The 27,392-nt window shown below is 45.7% G+C and overlaps 1 protein-coding gene across 13 annotated transcripts in view; it reads right to left on the bottom strand.

The window, feature by feature from the left end:
- Positions 1–27,392, bottom strand: part of TASOR2 (transcription activation suppressor family member 2) — an 80,647-nt gene that overhangs the window by 4,199 nt on the left and 49,056 nt on the right. For 12 of the 13 annotated variants that reach the window (XM_019833889.2, XM_045060828.1, XM_045060831.1 and 9 more), the window contains 7 exons: positions 24,542–25,258; positions 21,169–21,411; positions 16,137–17,010; positions 14,062–14,491; positions 7,674–11,525; positions 1,509–1,634; positions 599–752 (listed from right to left, as the gene is read on the bottom strand). In XM_019833889.2, the coding sequence (XP_019689448.2) occupies positions 599–752; positions 1,509–1,634; positions 7,674–11,525; positions 14,062–14,491; positions 16,137–17,010; positions 21,169–21,411; positions 24,542–25,258 (6,396 nt within the window). The remainder of the gene's footprint in view (positions 1–598; positions 753–1,508; positions 1,635–7,673; positions 11,526–14,061; positions 14,492–16,136; positions 17,011–21,168; positions 21,412–24,541; positions 25,259–27,392) is intronic. The other variant, XM_023256296.2, reaches the window with a different exon arrangement.

The raw sequence follows: 27,392 nt of genomic DNA, 5'->3' as shown, positions 1-27,392 counted from the left end.
TGGAGGTAACCCCCTCCCGCCTTCTGGCCCGCGAAGGGCACCTACGGCAAGTTCTCTGGGCCGTCAGCTTGGGCAGGTTCAGACGAGACCTCAAAGCCGGCTGCCGCCCTCACCTCCCTCCACATCCGGCCCGTGCCCAGAGGGAAGGGAATTGTGAGTGTTCGGCACATACTCAAGAAAGCTTTTGGGAGCCGTTTGTTGACTTCCAGAGCATCAACAACACGGCAGGGGTGATGGCAACGGGAGCGGGGGGGGGGGGGGGTGGCGGACGGGGCCAGTGTAGGGACAGTTACAGCAAGAGTCCACGGTGAACGGCTCTGCGGCAGCACTGACAGGAAGGGACCGAGAAGCGGGGCTGGCGGTCCCATCACCAGTCAGCACCAGGAGGCGGAGAGCACGCGGGCTGGCGAGGAGGATGCCAGCGATCCCCAGGGAGGTGCGAGTGCTCAGCATGCGGCATAAACTCAGGCCTCTGAAGGTGGCGACTGAGACTGAGTTGTTACTTTCTTTTGGATGAAATCATACTCGGGTCACTGGGTGAAGAGAAACCGATTTGACTGTCCTTTAAAGAAAGAAGAGAGGAAAATACAAGACCAACCTAATGTCAGAGTTTCCAGGATCTTGTCATCTGAGACCACGAAGCCTCCGGCGTGGAAGAGCTCCTGGTAGGTGCACTCGGGGACGTCTTCAGGGCCGTCCACACCAGCGAACACGACACCGGGGAAGTGCTTCAGCCTCAGCAAACAGGGAATCTAGCAAACACAGACGCATCCCGGGAAAGAGGTCTGTCAGGTCGCTTTCAGCACTTTTATCCCAGGGTTTCGAGGTTCGGGGACAGCTGGAAAGAACCTCGCCTGGACGACCGACCGGGAATCCTGCAAAGCCCTATCCAACAGTAGGAGCGCCCCTCACAAGCAGTCCTGACTCCGTTCACCATCCACGCCGCACACTCGCTCCGGCCCGTCCCCTTCTAACTCCAAAGGCCAGGGACGGTGACGGAGGGAAGGCACAGTGGAGGTCTGGACACCCGTCCAGTAGTGAAGCAGGCGACAGGCTCGCCCCGTCGCTGCTCTCTCTCCGGCTCCCCGGGCCTCCTGCCCGGCAGGGCTCGATTCCCACCCCCGAGCGCAGTTCTTGGGACAGGCAATTACTCTGATGCAAATAACGGGTAAATAAATATCATAGCAAAGAGGTAAGAACACTTTCACAAGTCCTTCCGAAGGGAGATTTACTGCTGCCAGGCACTGAGAGACACAGGTTTGTATCTCAGCTGAGAAAGTGTCCCGATACCTCCCTTTCCATGGTTCTGCCCCAGTTACTACGGAAGTCTCAACTCAGACGCGACGTGCCAGACGCGAGGGTGCACCCTCGACCCCCGTCGGCTTCCCACTTGGATTCAGTGGGAAAGTTCACTTCTGCCCTGAGAAGCGACGATGGGTCTGGTCATTTGGAAGACAACATAAAATGCCCAGAACACACACTCTGTAAGAAAAGATCACCACACGTACTTGATGCAGATGCGATGCTATGTCTTCGTTTCTGATGACGACCACCAGTGTATCGTTCTCTCTGGGAAAAGCTTGACAGAAATGCTGCGGTTCCATTTCCGTATGGCCTCCTTTCCTCAGAAGGGCCTGAAAGATTTACAAGGAACCGTTACAATAAAAAAGGGTATTTGCACAGAATTACTTCTACAGTTCACTGAACATCAGAAAGCACATCCTATTTACTAACCTGCATCCCAACAAGGCAACAGAAACGGCAGTTTGTCTTCTAAAGGAGCTTCCGCGTCTAAAACATGGCTCGTGGGTGTCACTAACTGGACTCAAAAGTTTCTTGTGTTGTTTAAAATTTTTTTGGTGATGGCGGGAGAGGGAGGGAGAGAATCTTAAGCAGGTTCTACATTCAGCATGCAGCCCGACGAGGGGCTCGATCCCACAACCTTGGGATCACGACCCGAGCCAGAATCAAGAAAGAGCTGCACGGTCCACCGACTGAGCCACCCAGGCACCCCACAAACCCATTTCAAAGGCAAAGCACTTTATAGTAAACCTTTCGTGGTCCACAGTCTGATCAGCATCAGACCGATATACACGCCTAGGACTCTCACCCACCCTGAGGCGATTACTTGGTGGCACGCAGACGCTCACTCTAAAAATGCCACCTCCAGTCAAAACGTTTCCAGAACTTTGGGAAATAATACTCCCGACTTGTAAGCATCACTTGGACGGCTGTGGAGGGAGCCCTGGGTGCGGCAGGTGTTGGTGAGCATGGGGGAGGGGGGTGGGGTAGGTGGGCTGAACCTCAGGTCACCAGGCCGCCGCCTCCCTGTCAGACACTAGGGTCACAGGCCTAACGGCAGGGTAAGTCCGTGTCATTAAAGGGAACTCCTTCACCCTGTTCTCCTTGTGACGCTGACACGGCTTCTGTCTGAAGGGTTCTGGAGGCTTCCACCACACCCCAGGAACCTGGTGTCTGATCATCTCTGGTTCTGTCCTTTGTAAAAAATACAGTATCAACCAGCCCTGGACCATTTTGAGTCTTCACTCAAAATGCACAGCGATGTATTTTGAAAGAAACTCCTGCAGATGAGACTTCTTTTCAGAGAGCCCACTAAAACATCTAAATATAAATCTTTAGCTCTGACTTATTTTACTAATAAACCACTTGAACGAATACATTTTCTGAGATGTTCAACATTTTCATCGCATCCTGTGGCGTTCTCAGCTACTCTGTCGCGCACTCTGAATTTCAACAACAAAGGGCCTCCCAGATGTTCCTCATCTTACAAATAAACGGGTCCTGACACCCATCACTACTGAGTTCCCCAGGACTCTCCAGGGCAGAAAAATCGTCTGGGGTAGTTCTCTCAGTTTTCAGAAACATTTTGCTCTGGATTATCTTTTTAAATTTTTAAAAATGTTTACTGATTTTTGAGAGAGAGAGAGAGAGAGAGAGAGAGAGAGCGCGCGAGCATGAGTGGGGGAGGGGCAGACACAGAGGGAGACACGGAATCTGAAGCAGGCTCCAGGCTCCGAGCTGTCAGCACAGAACCCAACGTGGGGCTCGAACTCATGAACCATGAGATCATGACTGGAGTCAAAGTTGGACACTTAACTAACTGAGCCACCCAGGCACCCCTTTCAAAAAATTTTTTTAAGTTTATTTAAAAAAAAAAAAACTTTAAAAAAAAAGTGTATTTTTGAGAGAAAGGGGGTGGGGGAGGGGCAGAGAGAGAGGGAGGCACAGAATCCGAAGCAGGCTCTAGGCTCCGAGCTGTCAGCACAGAGCCCAACGCGGGGCTCAAACCCACAAACCATGAGATCATGACCTGAGCTGAAGTCGGTCGCTTAACCGACTGAGCCACCTGGGCACCCCAAGTTTATTTTGAGAGAGAATGAGAACCAGCAGGGGAGGGGCAGAGAGAGGGGGGGGAACAGGGGATCTGAAGCAGGCTCCGTGCTGGCAACGGAGAGCCTGCTGCAGGGCTTGCACCCACAAAGTGTGAGATCATGACCTGAGCTGAGTCAGATGCTTAACCTACTGAGCCAGCCAGGCACCCCTAGAGTACCTTGGTGATACTTTATTCTCAAGTTTATTTTATAATGTGTCCACCTTCTCCCTGGAAGGTTAGTTTTGCCTTTGCACAAAATTTGTTATTCTCTGTTGTAAACAGGGGTCACATGAAAAAATATCAGCAAACAAAACATTTACTGTTTAAACAAGCAGGAAGGTTTCCTTCCTTTTGCTGGAAGGAAACCGACCCTGGCTATGATTTCTCTCCTGTGTGAAAACCTGTGCTCTGTCAAGGGTGTGAATGGCACTGTTGCTCTTGAGATGATGGAAGCAAAAAGAAATCAGGTATTTTGCTCACTGTGGGACACGGTTGTGACACCACTTGAGTCGATCCCTGACTTATTTCAGCACACGTCAAGGTACAGCATATAGAATCCGCCCAAGACAAAATTAACTTCATTCAAGGTATACAACAATTTTTAGGTTACTTTTAGAGGCCAGGCACCTTCAAAGAGTCTGCAAGCCCGTGTAAAGCCTCATTCTTTTCAACTACACTGCTTACCAAAGCAGTGGAAATTAGAACAAAGACATTGGCGGAAGGGGCTGGGGAAACCAACCTGGCAACCGCTTAACAAGAAACCTTGGAAAAGGATCCTTGATGGCCAAAAAAAAAAAAAAAAGTTTGCATTTAACTAAACGAAAGTCACGTAAAAGGTCCGAGCTGGAAGGCACCAGCCATCTCGGAGAAGAACTCGTTTCCCTCTAGCCTCCCACTGAGGCCCGCCGTCCAGCTCGCCTCCCGGCCTCCCCGCTGTGGCAGAAATCTCTCTGAAACGCAGACACGACGTTATTTATCTTAAGAAACAGTGTCACTGCCTCCCAGTGACCTCGGTGCTCAGTGCCCTCGCGGGGCCTCCGTGAGGCCCTTCCTTCCCGACCCGGCTGTGTCCGCACCTCCAGACTCGCTCCAGATGGGAAATGCGACAGCCCTGTGCCACCAGCTTCCCGTTGGCCCAGGGAGAACGGGGCAACTGGGGAGCCACCAGCATTTCAGTCCCCGCGGGGCCTCGTCCCTTGGAGGACCGCCAGGACGGCCGCACAGGTTTGACGTTACTTTGTAATTCACCATGCATGGGGCTTACCAGGTGACAGCACGTGACAGGCATCCCGGACACCCTGAAGTGCTGACCTGAGCGACCCGAAACAAATCTGGTCAATGAACTAACAGTCCAGCTGCCCGCACCACGTACACGAGGCCGGTGTCGCTTCCTTAAGGAAAAGGTCCTGACCCTCTCGACTAGGCTGACTGTCCTTGGAACATCGTCAGAGCACCTGTGCCATCCGGGGGCCGTCGTGTTGGCAACATTCCCCCTCCGCTCACACACTGGGATTCTAGAATACACACTGAGGACCGCCGTCCTCCGAACGGGCTCCCGCTCTTGTGTGAGGGCCGAGGGACCAGTGCCGGTCAGTGCCCCAGGCAGTGAGGACGGGGCCGGACGTCCAGGGGCGAGCTGTGGGCCGGGAGTGCGACTGCAGGCGGGGTGATGGAAGCCAGCTCCCTGCCACACGGGGACAGCCGCGACTCTGGCAATGGTGACGGGGATGAGCCGGGGCTGGGGCTGGGGCTGGGGGGGAGGCTGCGGCTTTTACACACAGACATGCGCGCTTCTTGGCTCCGCTGGGAAGGCCTGGAAGCGGTGATACCCAGTGGCGCCGAGCTCACCCAGTGCCCAGATGCTGATCCCGAGTGCTACTCTTCACTCGGAATCCTGCTCCCTGGAGAAATGGCGGACTTCAAGGCTGCGGGGGTGGGGGGTGGGCAAAGAATCTGTGAGATAACCTGCAACATCAAGTTGTGCCACAAAGGAAGAAGGGCTCCAAGGACACCGAAGCCAGCTTAAAAGGACTGGGTCCCACTGGCTGGGTCTGGGACAATCTGAGCACTACTGTAAATAATGAGAGACTGAAATAAATACTGTTCAAATGTCCACACTACCAAAGCCATCTACACGTTTAATGCAATCCATATCAAAATAGCAACAGCATTTTTCATAGAACTAGAATAAATAATCCTAAAATCTGTATGGAACCACAAAAGGCCTCTGATAGCCAAAGAATCTTGAAAAAGAAAAACAAACCTGGAAGTATCACAATTCTGTATTTCAAGTTATGTTACAAAACAGCAGAAATTAAAACAGTATGGTATTGGCATAAAAAGAGAACAGAACAGAAAACCCAGAAATGAACCCACAATCATATGGTCCATTAGTCTTCGACAAAGCAGGAACAAATATTCAATGGAAAAAAGTCTCTTCAACAAATGGTGTTGGGAAAACTGGACCACTTTCTTACACCGTATGCAAAATTTAATCCCAAATGGATTAAAGATGTAAATGTGGGACCTGAAACCATAAAGCTGCAGAGAGCACAGGCAATAATCTGAGAATGGCAACTCCTCTCTAGATAGGTCTCCTCAGGCACGGGAGACAAAAGCAAAAATGAACTATTGAGACCTCATCAAGATAAAAAAAAAAGCTTCTGGGGGACCTGGGTGGCTCAGTCTGTTGACCCTCTGACTCTTAATTTTGGCTCAGGTCATGATCCCAGAGTTGTGGGATCAGGCCCCACACATCAGGCTCTGTGCTAGGGTAGAGCCTGCCTAAGATTCTCTCTCTCTCATTCTCTCTCTCTCTCTCTCTCTCCCTCCCCCCCCCCCCCACTCATGCTCTTTCTAAAATAAAAAAAAAATTAAAACATTAAAAAAAAGATAAACAGCGTCTGCACAGTGAAGGAAACAGAACTAAACGGCAGTTACGGAATGGAAGAAGATATCTCCAAATGACGTATCTGATAAAGAGTTACTATCCAAAACACATAAAGAACTTCTAAAACTCAATACTCAGAAGCCAAATAAACCAATTAAAAATGGGCAGAAGACGTGAACAGACATTCTGCCAAAGACAACATCCAGATGGCCAAAAGACACATGACAAGATGCTCGGCATCACCCATCACAGGGAAATGCAAACCACAACCACACTGAGGTATCACCTCACACCTGTCAAAATGGCTAGTATCTAAATGACAAGAATGACAAGTGCTGACAAGGAAGTGGAGAAAGGGGAACCCTCTTGCACTGTGGGTGGGAGTGCGGACTGGTGCAGCCTCTGGGGAAAACAATGTAGAGGTTCCTCAAAAAATTAAAAATAGATTTCATACCATATGCTCCGGTAATCCACTAGTGGGTTATTTACCCCTCAGATACAAAAGCATTAATCCAAAGGGATACACACACCCTTATGTTTACTGCAGCCTTATGCACAACAGCCAAACTATGGAAGCAGCCTGAATAGATGAATGGATAAAGATGGTGTGCGTGTGTGTGTGCGTGTGCGTGTATACACAGGGATATTACTCAGCCATAAAAAAGCATGAAATCTTGCCATTTGCAGTGATGTGGATGGAGCCAGAGTAGGATGCTAAGTGAAATAGGTTAGAGAAAGACAAGTATCATAGGCTCTTACTCATATGTGGAATTTAAGAAACAAACAAGCAAAAGGGCGCCTGGGTGGCTCAGTCAGTTGAGCGTCCGACTTGGGCTCAGGTCATGTTCTCCTGGTTGGTAGGTTCGAGCCCTGTGTCGGGCTCTGTGCTGACAGCTCAGAGCCTGGAGCCTGCTTCGGATTCTGTGTCTCCCTCTCTCTCTGTCCCTCCCCACTCGTGCTCTAAACAAACATTAAACAAATAATAATAATTAAAAAAAACACCACCAAAAACCTCCCAAACCAAAAGAGATCCCCATCAACTATCCACGCTAATGGAGGAACACAGGTATTATTACTTTCTTGTTAAGTCCGAATCTTCCCTTTGGAATACATCTGTGCTCGCATCTGAACAGGAATAGTATTTTTGGTGTGAAAATTTGGGTGGTAGCTTTTTGGTGTGAAAATCAGTCACTGCACTAACATGGAACATGATGGAACGTTCAGATGGAGTATGAGTGGCAGATGCAGTGAAGATTGAGCAGTGAGACTTAAAGCCTCTCCGTGTCCTGATTTCTTTCCGAAGGCAAGGACGCTACATTTATCACCTCCAAAATAAAGTTAGGCGGCAAAGAGAAGAATACACACTCCAAGACGGAGCGGGCACCTTACCTTCGTCCTCACAAGGAACGACTGGTCTTCGGTCTCAACGAGGTAGAACAGGAAGGGACCCTTGCAGGCCTCTTTCACCACGTTCTTCAGTTTGACGTGCAAGCTGGTGCACAGGTCTGTGATCATGTCCTCGTAGGAGGCTGCCCGCGGGAGAGAGGAGTACAGCTCTGGAGAGGCGGCTTCTCCAGGAGCCGCACTTGACTCTTTCTCTGGGAAAATGACCGGGTTGCTATTCATCATCACCTTGTTGAATTCGGCATATTCGTTGAGAATAAGCGAAATATCACTCCGGGATTCTTTCAAAGTCGTGTTGTATTTCAGTTTGTTGAGGTGGAATGAAACGGTGTGATTTCTTTCGGAGTTTGTAAGATGATTTCTACCGTGACCACACCTCTCCTTCCAGAAGCAGGAACTGTCCGAACCGCCGAGCATCTGGCCTCTCCTATGCAGATTCTGCTGTCTGGGGTCCGAGAGAACCACTGTTACCACGAGGGGACTTCTGCTCCGGGACGCAGGGCGCAGAGCCGGGGCCTCGGATAGTTTTGTCAGAGGGGGAGCTCCCGCAGCGATCTGGAGAGGGGGCTCCTTTGGAAAGACACTGGCAGAAGAGGCAGAATGCCGAGAATCTCCGTTCTTTACAATCTGTTTTAGCTTATGTGCAAAACGCAGATACTCCAGATCCAAAGTGTTCTGGGTGAGGTCATCTGCCACCTGCCAAGTATTTGTGCAGGAGCTGAGCAAACCACGCTTTGCCATGAAACCGGGGCACCTCTTCAGGCTGTGTAAAGTTTTCGTGGTCTCTTTGAGCTCTTTCGTTACGGTGAAATTAGCATAAGTCCTGAGGATGCCACAGAGGTCTCGGATCTGGATGTAAGATGGCACACACCGGCCTTCCTTCTTGAGTCCACAGAGCCAGTGTCTGGGAGGAAGGCCTGTTTCCAACCCTGAGGACTGCTTGCAGTAGCCCCACTCTTCATTATCACTATTATTTGGGCTCAGGAAAGAGTCATAATCATCTTTTGGAGCATCTTCCTTCTTGGTTTGACTACATCGCACAGAGCAGGAACCCTCCACCACTGATTGGGGATTTCTACACCCACCACAAGAGTCTTGATCGGACTCTCCAGAAAGTGGCTCATAATGGATGTCAGAATTCACACCGAGGTCCATGTCTCTGCTCAGGGTCCCCGAGTCTTCCTTGGCTCTGAGCCCCTCACCAGGACCCTTATTTGCCATCTGTTCTTCAGAGACTCCACAGATAAGAGGGGTGTGAGACTGGGGAACAAAGGAAGCACAAGGCTCTCTACTGCTATTTTCACTGGTGACTGCTGTACCTTGGTAAGAATCAGCATGTAAATACGTGGGGGAAAGCCCAGCCTTCAACACATCTTTTGTTTCACACACTGACCCGTCTTGCAGCACATGGATTGTGTTTTGCTTATCTTCTGGAGATGTGATGTGCAACTGAGAATCAACACCTCCTAGATCTATGGCTTTTTCGTGGAACTTGGCCTCAGTGTCACTATTCTTAAGCAAACTGGCCATTCTGACTACGGCTATTTCCTGAGTTTGAAAGCCCGTCTCTACGTTCGTGGCTGTTGAACAATGCGGGAAGGCAGCAGCACCATGTGAACGAAAGGCAAGTCTGGGGAGCCCCGAGTGCCTGCGTGTCTGTGTGGCGTCAGCTCCGCCAACGGAGCCGGAGCTCAAGGACTTGGCTTGGACGTAAATGCCTTCATTTGTCTTCAAATCACTGCTAAAGAGATTCTTCTCAATGCTTTTGGGGCCAATCTCCTGTTTCAGTGACACATTTGCTATAGCACTTGGTGCAGCTGTAGAAACAAACGTGTCAGCCAAAGACTTATTTTCAATCATCTTTCTAGGGCTAAATGGAGACTCCCAGGTCTCCAAGGCCAGATGATTTAAGTCTGAATTCCTGTTCTGTATGTTAAGTGGCTGCAGTGGAATTCCTGATGTTACCAATTTTTCTAGAGAAAGCCTGAAGTCATCTCCATATTGGGCAGCCGAGGCAGGCTGGCTCAAGCCCGTATCACAGGACGGCACCTTTTCCGAGAAAGAGGAACCCTCGCCATGCTCCCTCGGGACAACTTCCTCGGTTGCTCTACTAGGAAGGCTCAAACAGCCATCTTTTCTTCCTGGGTGAGGCAGCCCAGCAGAAAGCCACGTCTCGTGTACTCCAGGTACGCTGTCTCGTTCCCCTGGACGGGTAGGACTGACAAAAGAGCCTTCTTTCTCCGTGATGGCCGAATCTACTGACTCGACCTGGGAGAATCGGTCACTTTTCTCACAGTGTGTATCAGCAAGTTTTAAACTACACAGAGACACAGCCTGACATAGTTGTGTTCCTTCGACTGGCACTTGGGGGTCAGGACTAGAAGCTGGTGACACTTCTTCAATTAAAGAACTGAAGGGAAAGTCTGAGGTGACATTAACCTCCTCTGCAATCTCAAGGGCACAAGTTTCTTTAGAAAGTATTAAGGTGACTGTTTGTAAATTATCACCTTTTCTCTCGTTTTCTAATGATTTCTCTGACACCGCAGGATACGTGGATGTACAGTTAGCAGAATTCGCTTTTCTGTTTTCTATGAAAGTCACCTCTTCTGGCTTGATTATTTTGTCAGTCACGTCAGGAAGTTCTACATTTGATGCCGAGGCCTCCTGCTGCAGCTCCAGTCTGCCAGCCGGCACTTCTTCTCTGGGGCTGGTTGGTGGCGATATCGTGAGCGTGAGGTCTATGTCGGAATCCTCCTCTGAGAACTCCAGGCTGGCCTCCTCTCTATTCAGAGAGAGTCTGGTTGGTTGGGTAAATGCTGAATTCAAAGACTCAAAACTCCTATTTTCACTCTGGAGACCGCTCTTGTCATCGGTCAGTCCTGAGGAGCTATCGGCTGTATTACCCATCGATGGCATGTAGTCATGTGAATAACCTTTTTCCAAAGTGGCAGAGGCTGGTGCCAGGACCACCTCTTCAACCTGCGACGGCTCAACGACCTCTTCCGAGGATATGCCAAAGAGACTTGGAGTCTGCAGAAAGAATTCTTGAGAGAGTTTCATTTCTTCTTTGGGTAACGAAAAATTAGAACTTTTAACTAACGATAACGCCTCCGCCACCACTGAATTATCAGATGGTGACGATGAGTCTGGAACAGGAATCTCTTTCTGTAGCGAACACACTTCTTCGGCAAGTGTCTCTCTACCGACGGAGGAGGCACACAGGTGCTTAGTGCCTTTTTGTCTGGACATTGCTAGAGAGGGAACGTCCCTAAGGCCTTGTGTTTGTGCTTTTTCAAATGCAGACACGGGATGTCTAAGACTTGTAGCAGGTGGTACCTGTTTAATCGACTCCATAGTAAAGGCCGTAGGTTCGCGGGTTCTATTTACAACTTCTGTCTGTACTGGTACATAGTTATTTTTTTCAAAAGTGAACGTAACTGGTTCCAGATTAATCATCACATACTCTGTATCATCCTTCCTCTCCAATGAAGGCTGGCGTTCTTGGTTTACGGGGCTTCTGTGCTGGACATGGCCCTGTAAGGTACCTGTTTTTGTCTGCACTGTTGCATGAAAAATATCAGCTTTGCTTTCCAGGGTGCTGTATGCAGACTTCTGACAAATCACTGACTGACTGCTGATCCCATCGTAAGTCTTGGTGAGTGCGGTTTGCGTGACAGTGTCATCAGAAGTCACTCTTGTGCTATCAGGTGGCTCAAAGGCTTTATCTTCACCAGGAATAGGAGGCCCGTTAGTTTGGGTACTTCCAATACCAGAAAGCACAAGATTAGAAGTCTCGAGGTTATCTGATGAATCTTCTTTGGCTTTTCCCCCAATTACCTAAAATGATAAAAACAAACACAAAAAAACCCCAAGAATCAAATAGATGGTTTTACATTTGCATGTGGTGAAGAAGGAAATGATAGAGGATCAATTCCAGTTTGTTCTTTTGGATCTTCTACTCTTCCACAATAGCACAGGGTAGAGACCAAGCAAACCACTCTCTTCTTAGGCAGACTTACCACAGCCCCAAACAGGATTTTTTTCTTTAAATATACACACCAATATATACACACCAACTGTAAAGCAGGGGCAGAGTAGCCAAGAAGATGTTGGAAAAAAAATCTCTGAATATATGCTATAGAAATTGTCAGGCATCATTAATTTTAATGCTCTTTCTACTTCTTAATAGTCTATTTCATGTTTCCAAAAAAAAAAAAAAATCCTAGAATTAGTAATGATGATAGCTGATTACAGATTACCACAACAAAAAATACTTTACTAGGTAGTAATCTAAGTCTTCCTAAGTTTATAGTCTCCTTCTGAGGTAGAGATTCTATTTTTTTTTTTTTTTAGAAATTTTTAAAAAGTTTATTATTTACTTTGAGAGAGAGAGCACGCACGAGTGAGCAGGGGAGGGGCAGAGAGTGAGAGAATCCCAAACAGTCTCTGTGCTGAAGCATGGAGCCTGAAGCATGGTCTGATCTCATGAGCCAGGAGATCATGACTTGAGCTGAAATCCAGAGTCAGACACTTGCGGATGGAACTAGAAGGTATAATGCTAAGTGAAATTAGTCAGAGAAAGACAAATATCATACGAGTTCACTCATATGTGGAATTTAAGATATAAAACAGATGAATAAAAGGAATGGAAGCAAAAATATAAAAACAAGGAGGGGGACAAAACATAAGAGACTCTTATATACAGAGAACAAACAGAATTGCTTGAAGGGTTGGGGGTCGAGGGATGGGCTAAATGGGGAAGGGGCATTAAGGAAGACACTTGTGGGGATGAGCACGGGTGTTATACATAGGGGATGAATCACTGGAATCTACTCCTGAAATAATTATTGCACTGTATGCTAAGTAACTTGGATGTAAATTAAAAAATAAAAATAAATAAAATTAAAAAAGAGCCAGATGCTTCCTCTCTCTAAATAAATAAATAAATAAATAAATAAACTTAGAAAGGGGGGCGGGCATCAGGGTGGTTCAGTCGGTTAAGCATTCAACTCTTGACTTGGGCTGAGGTCGTGATCTCATGGTTTTTTGAGTTCGAGCCCCATGTTGGGCTCTGTGCTGACAGTGTGGAGCCTGCTTTGGATTATCTCCTCTCTCTGCCCCTCCCTGCTCTCAAAATAAATAAATATGCTTAAAAAAAAAAAAAAAAGAAAAAAAGAGCCGCTTAACCGACTGAACCACCCAGGCACACCCTAAGTAGAGATTCTTAACTGGATTTTATCTATCTCTTTGAGAATCAGATGAAATTTATAAAACCCATCCTTAGAAAAAACCCCCCACACATGCGTATGTATGTATGCATACACACGTAAACACACACATGTACATACACACATGAACACAGAATGTGACAAGTATCTAAATGTCTAGCTTTGAATCAAGGCTTAACAATTTACTGTGTGACTTCAGGCAACTGGCACACTTCTCCGTGCCTTAGTTTCCTCGTCTATAAGATGGGGTGGAGTGGTCTTTATCTCACTGGGCTGCATGAAAACTGAGTTGATGTGAGCAAAAGGCTTAGACCGCTACGGGGCCCACAGCCATTTCGATGATACCAGCATCTGGAGACACAGGCTGAGTCTCCCTGGAGGCGCAAATCCCAAGTAACCCCAGATACGGACACGCCGTCTACTCAGTGTTAAAACAAGGCACTGTAGGTGCCCAAATGCATGCAAATTTATTTTGGAATAGACTGAGCTGAAAACTTAAAAGGGCATATATTTTGTTAAGCCGTTTGCTTAGAAGTTTGCTGCAACTTGTTTACGGGCTCCAGTGAACACGTGACCATCTGGCCTTGTGGAGCGTCAGTGGCGAGCAGCGCAAAGAATCACAGTGTAGTTTCCGTATCTGCCACAGTTACCAACAGGCCCACGGGGGCATGGCATCACGTTTACCGTGCCAGCATTTGTTTTCCAGAATCATCTCGAACAGACTTCATTTCAGTTCAAGGCTTATCGAAGATCTCTAACTCTTACCATTGCATCTGATCCTTCAAAACTATTCTAAGACAGATCAGACATTATTTACCTCTTTTAAAAGATGGGAGCATATGCTCAGAGAAAACCAGTGATTTGCCCCAAACTCCGTAACTAATAAGTGCCACAATTATGCCTGGCCCCCGACCCATGTGGCCCCCATGGTCTTCTTCCACTTCTGCTTCTTCAATCAGGATGGAGACGAGCTGCACCTGCAGACAATCTAGAGCGGTACTTACGGAAACTAAGTGCCTGGCTTATTAATCCTTTACGCAGACAATCCACCTTCCTAAAAGAAACCCACGGCACGTCTTGAATGTGATTTTACACATCGAGAGAAAAAAGAAATTTCTTCAAAAATGATGTCAGCGTGTACTTACCTCATTATTACAAGAATAGATGAAATTCTGGCTCTCTGGGGTATCTGGAAGACCCTCTCCTGCAAAAATCTCTTTCTGTTCGTTCTGCACCCAGAGCTCCAAGCCTCTCGTGGGTGGTGGTTTAATGAAGGGAAGCAAGGAGTCGGCGTCTGGGAAGGACGCGTCAGCAGCAGGACCTCTGGGAGATTTGTTAGTCTCCAACAGAGGGTCCACAGGACACCTCTGCACGCTGGAGGCCTCCTCAAGTTCGCTGAATTCCAACGATTCTAATGTGCTATTTATAGACACGTATTTTGCAGGGTTGCTGTGCTCCACCACTTTTCGGGATGACCGCATCACCTTGCTGTGACTGCTGTAAAACAGAGCCACCCACATATGAAGCAAAAGCTTCACTTCTTCCACATTATCAGGTAAGTCAGTGTTCCAGGGCCTGAGATTTTAAAGAAAAAACATGTAAAAAGTCATTGAAAATGGTGATTTTAGTGGACTGTCTTATCATAAGTGCCTTCATCTGCATCTTAGTTTTAAACTTGTTCATTTTTATTTTAAAATACATGGATATGAAGCAATAATATAAAAATGAAGTTGACTTAACAAGTGGTTATGACGGATCTAATCCACTCATGTTACAGAGGCAGAAAAGGGAACTGAAAATCAGAGATTTGAAAAGTGACTTCTTCAGATCACAAAACCCTTAAGCAGAACCATGATTGGAACAGAAGTCTCCAGACTCCCAGTCTAGGATTTCTCTTCTATACCACTCCAACTCCCTTTGGACACAATATACCTGTTATGTGAAGAATGGCTCCAGCAACTACCCCAATCCTCGTCTTGCTTTTGCTAAGTCTGGCCAACTCATTTCTATTTTTGTATTTCTCTTCTAATAGATGGGAAAGTCTGGAGGTTAAAATATCTCTGTGGGCGAGTCAGCAGAACAACACTATTTTCAGATTATAGTTCCAGAAAATCTCCTGAAACTGAATGGGGAGAAAACACTTCTGGCCACTTGCCCGGCAGGATGATAGCAGAGAGCGTCGGAGGGGCTACGGAGCTGGGCCTCTGTTACACAGGATTAGAGCTAAGAAACACCCCTCATGAGTAGATGGGAACGTTAAGTATATGCTCCTAGGAATGTGAGCGTGTAACCGGAGCAAGGAAAGAAGTCTGATACAGGTTAGTTGCTTCCATGTGAAATATTCCATTCACAGGAAGCTGAATGTCATTTCATATAACTAATGGTCCCTGCTACTAGCAACGAGTACCACTTATTAGTACGGGTCAGTCACTGTGCAAAACCTTAATATATGTAACAACCTGCTGGTAGCCATTGCTGACATTAAATACTTAAAAGCACTGCCCACGGACTGCCACCGACGCTCCCCTGGCACCACCTGGAAATTCGCCAGAAATGCAGACTCTCGGGCCCCATCCCAAACAGACCAGAGTCAGAATCTGCACTCCTGTGAGACCCCTAGAAGCACTGTCCCAAAGAACAGGAACCCCCGGGTCCCAGAAGCTAGTTAGTAAGTTGGTAACTCGGGAGATTAAAACCCAGGTTCGTCTACGCTCCAAAGCCCATGCTTTCAGCTGCTCTGCTGTTACTGCCTTGATGCTCTGACCCCTTAGATTTACAGAACAACCCCATGTAAGACTGCTCGCTCAGACCACCGGACCAACCTAAGAAGTTAAAAGTAATTCTTGAAACATTTCTTCTGGAATTCAGTCTGTAAGGCATTATTTCTGTATTTCACGATTCTACATTAAGATCTCATTGACATATTGTAAATTCAAAGGCCACAAAGGCTTATGTGGGAGCATCTCAAAATGGAAAGCTGTTCACAGGGCTAAAGTTAGCTTGCTAAAGGGCTCCATGTGACCACCGACGGTGGCAAAACCAGCCTCATTTTCTTAATTGGCAGTAAACACAACTGCCTGATATTATTCCTAAGTTACTGGAGTTACACACAGTACCCTTCTTTCCCTCTCCCCAGATTCTGGCACAGGTATCCCTTCCCTTGACGTTGATCTCCACACCAGAGTTACGTCCATTTTCATCAAGTGTCACTCCCACTTACCCATGCAGCGCTCTTACTACAGTTTTCTCCAGCGGGTGGTTGGTGTACTTGCTGTCTAAGCCGAATACGTACTCTGTCTCACATTGGAACGTGACCTTGACGGAGCCGTCACAGCTGAGCACAGTGTGAGAGCATTGGAAGTCTCTCGGGTCGGAGGACACCACTTGGCTCCTGCACTTGGGTAGCGGGTCCTCAGACAGCTTCCGCAGCGGGGAGGTGCTCTGCTGATGTCGGAAGGGCATGACTTTCCCCACAGGGGTCCCTGCCTCGGGGCCTTTGGTGCCATTCTTGGCGAAGGCCGGGCCTGGGATTCCTCTCTGTTGCAGATGTTTCTTTGAATGTTCTGCAAGCAGGGCATAGGAATGTTCCACGGCAACGAAAGTGCTTTGGCTTGCCTCAGAAGTTTCTAGTGTTTCCTCGGGAAGTGCTGGCGAGGCTTCCACAGGGGCCTTGCTGCCAGGAACCGAGCTCTCTTCCTCCTGGCTGACAGCGGAGTCTGACGTTGGAGGGCTCTTCCTCCCAGTGGAGGGTTTCGGGAACAGTCCACCTTTCTGATTTTTAACTCCTCTGTGATATTCATGGTCAGACGTACCGTGCAGAGAATGTTCTTTAGAAAGCAAAACATCATCTTGTGGCAGTTCAGAGGGGCAGGGAAAGTTTCTGGGCTCAGATGGCGGTGTGGCGGAAGTAGCAGCACTTAACGCTAGGTCAGCTAACATATTTAGGGCCTGGGAGTCACAGTTGACAATGGAGTTTTCAGGTAGATCTTTCTGAGCCACTGAGATGCTTTCCGCCCGAGCTGCATTTATGTCAACATCCTCTTGACCAACTGATGAGATTTCTGATTGAAGCTGTGAACCAGTTTCTCCTTTTGCTTCAGTATAAAAGAAAAAGACATATAACATTTGATTTCTATGTATTTTAATTCTCTGCTCTATTATTACCGCTTAGTGAAAATCAATGATTAAGTCAACATATTCAAGAAAAACCTCTAGATAGGTTACATAGATTATATATTAAAATTTCACTATCAGACAGGTTCCTTCCAACTATCAGTTCTATTATAACATATTTACCACAAGAACAAGTCTTAAGGAATGTGCATACTGATTTAAAAAGAAATCACCTTTCAGAAATGTATGTGCCAATCTACACACGAGGCATACTACTTAGCTGAGAAAACATGCAAAGAGGAAAAAGAACAAGAATAAACAAGAGAACAAGAGTCCTGCCCTCAGAGAGCTTACAATCTAGTGACTTTCTAAATTTGAAGTGTATATTATAGCATTTTAACATACTTTTAGGAATCATTTCCCTTAACAAGTGCTTCATTAGAGAAATCACTTAAATTCAAACTAGAGATGACTTTGTTTTTTAAAAATTTTTTAAATGTTTATTTATTTTTGAGAGACAGAGAGAGACAGAGCATGAGCAGGGGAGGGGCAAAGAGAGAGGGAGACACAGAATCCGAAGCAGGCTCCAGGCTCCGAGATGTCAGCACAGAGCCCGATACAGGGCTCGAACACATGGACCGCGAGATCATGACCTGAGCCGAAGTCAGATGCTTAACCGCCTAAGTCACACAGGCGCCCCTAGAGAGGACTTTTTTTTTTTTAAAGTGCTTATTTATTGATTTTGAGAGAGAGAGAAAGAGGGAGCAGGGGAGACAGAGCGTGCGAGTGGGGTAGAGGCAGAGAGAGAGAATCCCAAGGAAGCCCGGTGCTATCAGGGCAGAGCCTGACACAGGGCTCAGTCAAATGAACCGTGAGATCATGACCTGAGCCAAAACCAAGAGTCGGACACTTAACCGACTGAGCCACCAGATGCCCCAAACTAGAGATGACTTTTAATCATATTGATGTTTAATTATAATAAGTAATGATATAAATAAAAAATCAGAAAAGTCATGAGTATTCACTCAAAATCACCAATTTTATCACCTTTTAAAACTTTAATTTCTACACTGAAAACATTCCCTCTGTCTGCATGTTTGCCCGATAATTCTTTCTGTAGATAATCACATCTAGCCATTCGCCTTTAACCAGAAAACTGACCTTCTCCAGTGGTTTATGTGTATTCACAGGGTATTAATTAAGCTTCCTTAAATGCGGTTGTCATGAAGGACAAAGTTCACGACAACACTAGGGAACGATTCCCTGTGGCAGGTGCATGGATAGGAAAACCATGCGTTTTTCTTTATAACAGCAGCAGGTCTGAAACGGATTACTGACCTGCCTGCAAAGGCCAATGGCTAATCCATTTTTTTTAGTATATGTGCTGCTGAAGCAAGCACACTAATCCATTTTTTAAAAATGTTTTATTTATTTTTGAGAAAGTGGAAGGAGGGGACGGGCAGAGAGAGGGGAACAGAGGATATGAAGTGAGCTCTGTGCTGACAGCAGCGAGCCTGATGTGGGGCTTGAACTCACGAACTGTAAGATTATGACCGGAGCCAAAGTCGGATGCTCGACCGACTGAGCCACCCAGGTACCCCATGACTAATCCATTTAAAAAAAAAAGAAAACTCTGGCCTGTGAGGTCATCAAACAGAATGAGAAGGGTTTGTGCATATCGTGGGAAGGATAAAAGTAACAACCACTGTCCATTTTTTAGGTAAAATAGCAAAACCAAAGGGATTCAGTAGAAGAAAATGACCCAAGGCGGAGAATCATCTCATTCGCCCCATGGATATACTAGAAACATGAAATCCATTTTGTGACCTGATATGTTTATTCATACTAATTTCATCCTATCTTTGCTGGTATTATAGGATATCACTTATGAGTAAGGCCTAATATAAAAAACACTGCACCGAAAGAAAAAGGATCCAGTTTAACAAATATGTGTAGTCTCTGGTAAATCACTTAATTACTGACTTGTCAGAGGTTCTCTATCAATTAAAAATAGAATACTGATCATCTCTTTTAAGAAATACAAATAAGACAACACCAAATAAAGTATATAAAAAATAAAGAGCTCAATAAATAAAAACTGTATTAAAAACTTATAAAAGGACACAAAGGCATTAGTTTCAGTAACAAAAATGAGCCTTCTTAAATTCTGATGCTTTAAGCAAAAGAAATGAAACTGATTAGTATAGGTGGTTAAGAAATACAAGAAAAACTAAGAGATTATTTAAAAGGTGGGAATCTTAAAATTTTACCTTGGAATGTGGCTGTACAATATATACAGACATTTGAATGCAAATCAGCCTTTATCTGAATACATGTTTTAAAAACTTTTCATTTCCTGGGCTCCCTTTTGTGCTAATACCCAGCTGCATTCCTCCCATTAGTCAACTAGTCTACAAATACCTGAGAGCCAGTTCGGTACAAATGATCCGAATGACACAGCTAAGCATACAAGGCATTTATACACGTGTCTACGCTCATAATGTTTACAAATTCATTGGAAAGACAAGACCAAGACATATCAGATGATTAGAAAAAAGGATGAATTTGATTCTGCAGTGTTCTCAAAAACTCAAAAGGAAAGGAAAGGAAAGAAAACAGAGCTCGCTTAAGATCAGAGCGGCAGGAAAGGTCTCACGGTGGAGGCAGGACCTGGCTGAGGTCTGGACTGGTACAGGGGAACGGCACACGAGCAGACGTCGGTGTGACGTGGGGGGGAGCCTGGGGTACCTGGTGGGGCAGGGACACGACAAGAAACAGCAGGAGGGAAGCATAGAAGGGTGGGACACGGCCTTGCTGTGAATGCCCAGGAGACGAGAAGAGCTTATATGTGGTGTGTATGGGTGTCACCATGGCAAGACTGTTGTTAGAATGATACGAAGAGCTTTTAAAGATCCTTCCCTCATTTATTTTTTTTTCAACGTTTTTTAAATTTATTTTTGGGACAGAGAGACAGAGCATGAACGGGGGAGGGGCAGAGAGAGAGGGAGACACAGAATCAGAAACAGGCTCCAGGCTCCGAGCCATCAGCCCAGAGCCTGACGCGGGGCTCGAACTCACAGACCGCGAGATTGTGACCTGGCTGAAGTCGGACGCTTAACCGACTGCGCCACCCAGGCACCCCGATCCTTCCCTCATTTAAAAGAAACCCCAAACCAAAACAACTCTTCAGTCATAAAATAACAGTATTACAGAAGTTCAGGAAAAAACAAACTTATTCATAATCGATTCACTCAAAAAAAAATGTATTTTCTGAAGTCCCACTGACTCTGAGGTTTTTTAAAAATCTAAAACTAGATGAGGGAGAATGCAGAATCAGGAAGGGTAGACAGAGAACTGCCAGGAAAAAGGCATGAGGAATCAAGTCTGTGTTAAAACAAGAGCACGACACACTTGCTCCGGAACAGGACTCCGTACGGAGCGTGAAGGAACATCAGACTTTGCAGGGGGAAGCCGCACGCCACACGCAGAGATGGGAAAGCAGAGCAGGGGCGCGGGCGTGACGGGTGTTCGGTTCCAGAGGGGAGGCCTCCGAGGCCGATGGGGCCTTCTGGTAAGGAGGCCGCTTCCAGCAGCTGCAGATGTGGAACCAGCGCAGCTGGCCATGGGTTCACGGAACTAAACTTCATCGTTCACTTCAACAAAACTAGAAAAGTAAAACTGCTTTTAAAATGAACTTAATGCCTTTTAACACCAAAACCAGGTTTCTGGATTCCCGAGTATCTTGAACGATCTCTTTAGAATTCCCTTTGGACAAATAAACTTACAGGCTTCCACTTTTTGTAAGTGATTGCAGCCCAGAAAAATACAGCCAGAGACTACGTGCCTGTGCATTTAGTTATAAAAAAGCCCCTTTCCACGTACACCCTTGCAGACGGTCACGCTGAGGCTTTGTGCAAACTAACAGGGAGGCTCTATTGTGTGAAGGCAAGATTCTGCACCTCACGGACGTGTTTACGACAGGAACCCGACCTACTTAGTCCTGTCAGTGTGGGAGCGAAGGGGGACAGCAGGAACGGTTGGTAAACCTCAACCGTTCTTAGATTATTCCAATACACTCTCTTGCAATCTCAGTTAGTCTGTATTGCGGTGTTTAAATTCACAGGAAGAGTATTTCTTACCAGGTTGTGGCTGCTTTTTGAGTCTGGGATTCTGATTGCCTCTTACTATATTTACCCTCTGTTTTTGTGGAGATTTCTTCACGGGTGGCTTAGCCCTTGGAACAGTTTTGACTGGAGAGTTCTCTTGTTTCCTTGCCCTTTTAGCACTCGTTGCCACTGGAACATCTTTAGAAATGGGAGCTTCTTGGTTTTTCCTATCCAATTTGGTTGTCTGTACAAACTGTGCAGTCAGCACTTCAGCACCTTATGTAGAAAACACACCGTGTTTTAAGGGGTAGGGGGCTCAGATACTTATCAGCAATAGCTTTTTCTTTGCTTTGGTTTTCGGAGAGGTAACTTTAGCAATAGGGAAGAAAATACAAACTTCAGGGTATTCTAATAAAGATTTTCTTTTAAACAAAGCAGAAGTCCAAAGCTCTCATATACAATGTAAAAACACGAACTTTCTAAGCGTCAGACGACAGCCCTGTCAGGTGAAGAAGAAAACTGCTAGAGTCCTAACTTTATAAAAACACGGCATGACTTTAAAAGAGAAAAAAAATCTCCATAATCTTTCCTGACTGCTGTGGCAGGTAAGGCTGAAGACGGTGGTTCACAGCACTGGGGAATGGAGAATTTGTGGGAAAGCAACACAGCCACCGCGAGGCGAGGTAGGTGAAACCGTAACCAGACTGCAGAGAAGAGACTAGACACACAGAGCCACCTTACAGATTTCACCGGACTGCTCCCAAATATCCACGTCTTAACATCACCCGAAAAATCGTCTTTTCAGAAAAGACAGAGGGAGGTCCACTGAAGAAGCCTTCGCCTGATTTAATCTCCTACAAGTCTCTGACACTTGCTCCTCTCTCTTAGAAAATGCTCAGCTTTGCTTCGCACACCGAAGGGAACAGCTACCAGTGGAGGCAAGTAAGGAGAAAACCTGAGGACCACTTGCTAACACAACAGAAAGTGTTTCAACCTTTGAAGAGTTAAACAAAAAAAAAAGTTAATGTTCCCTTTGAAAACGTCCCTTCCCACTGACTTTTCACACTTTCAGTTGTCAAACCAAAAAACTAGTCCCAAAGATACCAATAAAAATATCACGCGCTGTGTTCGCAGATATTTTAAAACTACATTATACAGAAAACACTACAGTTGATCCTTGAATGTTGGTTTGAATGGATTTTTTTCCAATAAATGTAAGTACACTACCGTGAGTGTATTCTCTTCCTTATGATTTTAATAACTTTTTTCTAGCTTACATGATTGTAAAAATATAGGGTATGATACATACAATGTACAAAGTACATGTCAATCAATGATTTGTGTTATCAGTAAGGCTTCTGGTCAATGGGAGGCTATCAGTAGTTAAGTCTGGGGAATCAAAAGTCAGAGATTTTCTATTGCAGGGGGTAGGAGGTCAGTGCCCCTGATGCCTACATCGTTCGAAGGTCAACTGTATTTCTAATTGAGAACAGGAAACACGACACTGGTTTAAGAAATCATGATCGCTGTTAGTAAAATGTAGAAAAGAGACCAGTTTCATTTCATTCTCTTGGAGGTTAGAGAAAGGAGTGACTTTTAAAAAAAACTTTCACATCTCTTGGTGTACGACGTCTCCCTGGGTCTAATGCTGTTCCTCCCTCCTAAACTATTGCAAGTAACAGAGCAACATACGGTTTTGTTTTTCTTTGAAGAATACTTCTCATTCTACTCTAGTTATTTTCTAAAATTTTTAGCACAAAGAAAGGCAAAATATAACTGAAGCAGGAAAACAGTTCAGACTAAATTCAGACAAGAATAAGAGAGGACCAAGACGTGGGGGAGGTTCCGAGGACCTGCACAGGCAGGGAGACCCCGCACAACCCGGGTCCTGGGAGGGAAACAAACACGAAGCAAGGTGACCCTACAGGGGACTGCCCTGCTTCTCTGCCTCACTCAGTGCCATGTTTCTCAAACCTGTATGCACCACCCACTGGTGGGCTGTAAAATAAATTTAATGGGCTGCAATCAGGATCCTTTCTTAAAGGAAACAGAACAGAAAGAACCAGACTGCATTACGCAGAGGCAGGGTAAATGTTTTTTGAAATTTGTTTCAGTCATGCATGAATTTGTGCGCACCGGACCGTAATATAAAACGTATTTCTTATAGTGGAGGAAAGTAAAAACATTTGAGAAACAGTGAATGTTGAATTGTAGATAATTTATTTAATACCTTGAAGTAAACTGGTTCATATATAGTAGAAACTCAACACGGCTGGCCTGGAATGTACTTGTGAGGAGCGGTGCAGTCGAATTTCGCTGCTTCCTACTGCCCTACTTCCCATCAGCCTCTGAATGTACATGTGAGCACACGCACCCCATCTCCCAAACTATACTAAGCCACAAATAACTATCTAGAATCCTGATGATCTGCAGATCCTTGATGTTTTCCTCTTTAAGGACCACAATTTCTAAACTCAAAACACTACAGATGGGCTTAGCAAACGTTTTCTGAGACAGGCTGGCAGGACGTATTTCCAGCTTTGAAGGCCATACGGTCTAAGGCACAGCTGCCCACCTCTGCCGGCACCGTGTGAAGTAGTCAGAGACGACAGGTAAACCCTTGAGAGGTCCTCAGGTTCCCTAATGGACCCCAGGGCATATGGTTGCCTACTTCTAAGCAAAATCCACTACATGTAATCTAGGATGACCCCGAGCCAAAATCACGTTGTCTGCTGTACTAGGCTTGGTAACGTGCATTTGACTATACACTAACTGGCCTGAGACTCTGGTTCGATTTTCGGGGTCAACAAAGCCATTTGTAGAACTGTTCCAATATATGTGTCTCCAGGCCACTTGCCATTGTTTCAACAGGTTTACGTAGGATCCAGGTGACTATTTTTCAAACTCTGATACACACAAAGGAAGGGAAATTCTGGGCCAGACTGTTTCTGGTTCGGAAAATCCAGGCATTTCATTCTCTCTTTCTACATGTTCAGACTCTCAGCTACCACTTTTTGCTGCTACTGGTGAGCCTGATTTTAGAAGATCCTCTTCTTCCACCCTTAATTGTCCAAGGACAGCTCAGAAACTAAATAATCATTGCCCAGAATGGTGTGTGTTTAAGCGACTGAGTGACGGTTGAGCCATTTTACAAATGAAATGTAGTCTTTGCTGGGTGGGCTTTTGAAATGCCTTAGTGTTCCCCATTTCTTGATTTTCACCTGTTATCTAGATCAGTGCTTCTCAAACTTCAGCCCGTAGACAGTCACCCAGAGGGAAATGTTGGCATCTCTAACACACTTCTGCAACTGCCCAGCTCAGTGCACAACGATCAGACAGGAACAGTGTCAGAGAACCACAGTTACTTTTAACTGCGCAGTTAGTAATCCACAGAAATCGTGCTTACCTCTTTTTCTTTTCTGAGGAAACGGTCCTTTAACTAATTTGAGCGTCGTGGGACAGTCAGAACCCTTGCCCGCACTGGCAGCCCTCTTGGGGAAGGGACGGCACAAGTTCACCCGTTTACTCTGCACGGCGGGCGGCAGGCTTGCCTTCCTCTTGGGCTGGACTCTCCGACCTAAGGCTGGGTTTAGCGAGATCACAGCTCCCTGCCTTGCTTTCGACATGTCTTCGGGATTCTTTTCGGTTTCAGTTTCTTTTCTTACTTCTGCCTCTGACTCCAAAAATTCAGGATCTGGAGTCATAACTAAAGAAAATCCAGCATCGCAAATCCCATCTGAGATACAAGGGGACTGAGGACGCTCTGCTAATAAATCTAACGTGGTAGACACTTCCAAAATGTACCCAGTAGGATCTGAAAAATAAGACTTCAACTGAGTGAATGACTGTAAAGGGCACTTTTCTGCTGGAGGAGCCAAGTCAAAGCCATTGGACAGTTGGCCGAAGAACGCAGTCTCTTTAATTCCATCCTGAGAAGCAGCAGTCAATGAGGGACTTTTGTCCACCTTGTACAGTTCTTGGAAACTACGCTTTACTAACGTGTTTGGACAGATTCCCTCTTCAGTAAACGATTTCTTTGCTTCCAGAAGGGCACAATTAAGGGCAGGTAAAACAGGTGTTACCTTTGATGAGATGTCATCTTCAACTTTCAATTCTTTCAGCCCTAAAACATATATACATACATTAAAACCTGAAGTCCTTTTTTTTTTTTTTTTTCCCACAAAAACATGCAGGAAGAAAATGCTTTAGATTATAAAATTATGGGATGGTTAAATATGAAAGTGTTTCAAATAGTAATCTAACTCACAATTAATAGAGGACCTCTGGGTACATTTAATGAATAGCTCTCTCTCCATATATATGGAAACACACACACACACACACACACACACACACACACACACACACACCAAAAAAAATCATCCAAATGCAATCACTAGGTTAGAAGAAGGCAGACCCGCCTCCAGCTCCACTCCATCTGACTAGGACCTCAGCGTGTGCTCAAGTGCCATCATGGATTTGCTTTCCACACTTTTTAAAAAAAATGTTTATTTTGAAAGACAGAGACACATAGCATGAGCACAGGGGGGTGGGGGGGGGGGAGAAAGAGAGAGAGAGAAAGAGAGAGAGAGAGAGAGAGAGAGAGAGAGAGAGACAGAATGAATCCCAAGCAGGCTCTATGCTGTCAGAGCAAGAGCCCGATGTGGGGCTTGATCCCATGAACTATGAGATCATGACCTGAGATGAAATCAAGAGTCGGAAGCTTAACCCACTGAGACACCCAGGCACCCCTGCGTTTACTTTTTAATGCTCATTTCCTGCTTTCAAAATAGGTCTTCTTTTATGTGCATCTTATTTAATTCATTCAAATTCTTTTAAGTTACAATGCAAACCAACTGACCTGCAGAAAGGAAGTAACCCCCCAAGTCTCATGGTTAACTACTGGTGTTGATTTCTCCCCCTTCTTAGTCAAATGACATAAACTTTTTTAAAAAATTAAGTAACTAAACCACATACTCTTGTGTTCCATTCCCTCTTTGACTGAAATGCTAATTTTTCAGCAAGTCAACCATCTATAGGAAAACAGTACTAGGGAAAAAAAGGGAAAAGGTCAGGTCACTAAGATGTGGGAAATAAAGTCCTAGAAAAGTTAGAGTTACATCATTAAGAGTAACTCTTAAATAAAACCCCACAGATAATAAAGGCCTCTAGTGCTACTAAACTGAAGTACAAATCATACCACTCTTTTTAAAGAAAAAGTAACTGCAGAATTAAGAAATGCCACGTTAGTCCTAGATGAATACATTTGCCCTTGAGCAAGTATTAGGAAATGGAAAAAGAACAGCAAATATGGATAAATAGGAAAATGTGGGTAGACATTAAAATAAAAATTCCCTTCAAGTGGTTCATCATATAAAAAGTAACAAGTGAAGGAAAAATATTAAAAAGTTGTGATATAGCACTAATAGTTCACAACCATGTAGTATTTTTCTAGACAACTTCATTATCTCAAGAATGTAGAAAGGCAGAAACAGAAGGATTTGTAATAAACTATCATAAAATCTATGACGAGGAACTTTTAAAGTCTGCTAAGCAAAGTACCAATTTAAAATAATCAGAGTTCTGAGCTTCCGGATGTGCCTAAGTAGAAAATGTCTCAATGACCCAGTGGAGGATCTGAACGTGGTCACGTATCCTCACTGTTTCCTCACATATGGGCCCTGTGCTGCTCAACTGTGAATGGCACACGCACCAGTGTTTCTCCGTTAAAGCTGAAGTACGTTTAAAAATAAGGCTGGAAAACATACATACACACACACACACACACACAAATAAAAATAAGGCTGAAGCCCAAGTTATCACAGAAGAGTGAGGCAGTCTGGGGTAGGGGCTGGAAGGCAGCTCAGAAATCAGCTATTTGACCCTGGGCGAATTCAGGTCTCAGTCCGTCACCTCTGAGCTGTCACCATAAGCAGTAAGGTAAGGGCTGCTGTCAGTCACACAGCATGATGCCTGACAGAGCAAAGGCCTGAAAAGTGCCAACACTTATTACCATTATGTTCTCATAACCAGTATGTCTTTGGCCATAGTGATGCCCAATATAGTGCAGTTCTCTGCTTTCAGTGACTGAATACAATTTTTTTAAAACATATTTTGGGGCGCCTGGGTGGCTCAGTCGGTTGAGCGTCCGCCTTCAGCTCAGGTCATGATCTCACGGTCTGTGAGTTCGAGCCCTGTGTCGGGCTCTGTGCTGACAGCTCAGAGCCTGGAGCCTGCTTCAGATTCTGTGTCTCCCT

The sequence above is a fragment of the Felis catus genome, chromosome B4, assembly GCF_018350175.1.
Source record: "Felis catus isolate Fca126 chromosome B4, F.catus_Fca126_mat1.0, whole genome shotgun sequence".
Taxonomy (NCBI): domain Eukaryota; kingdom Metazoa; phylum Chordata; class Mammalia; order Carnivora; family Felidae; genus Felis; species Felis catus.
The sequence above is the reverse complement of the archived record's forward strand: the minus strand, read 5'-3'. Positions and strand labels throughout refer to the sequence as shown.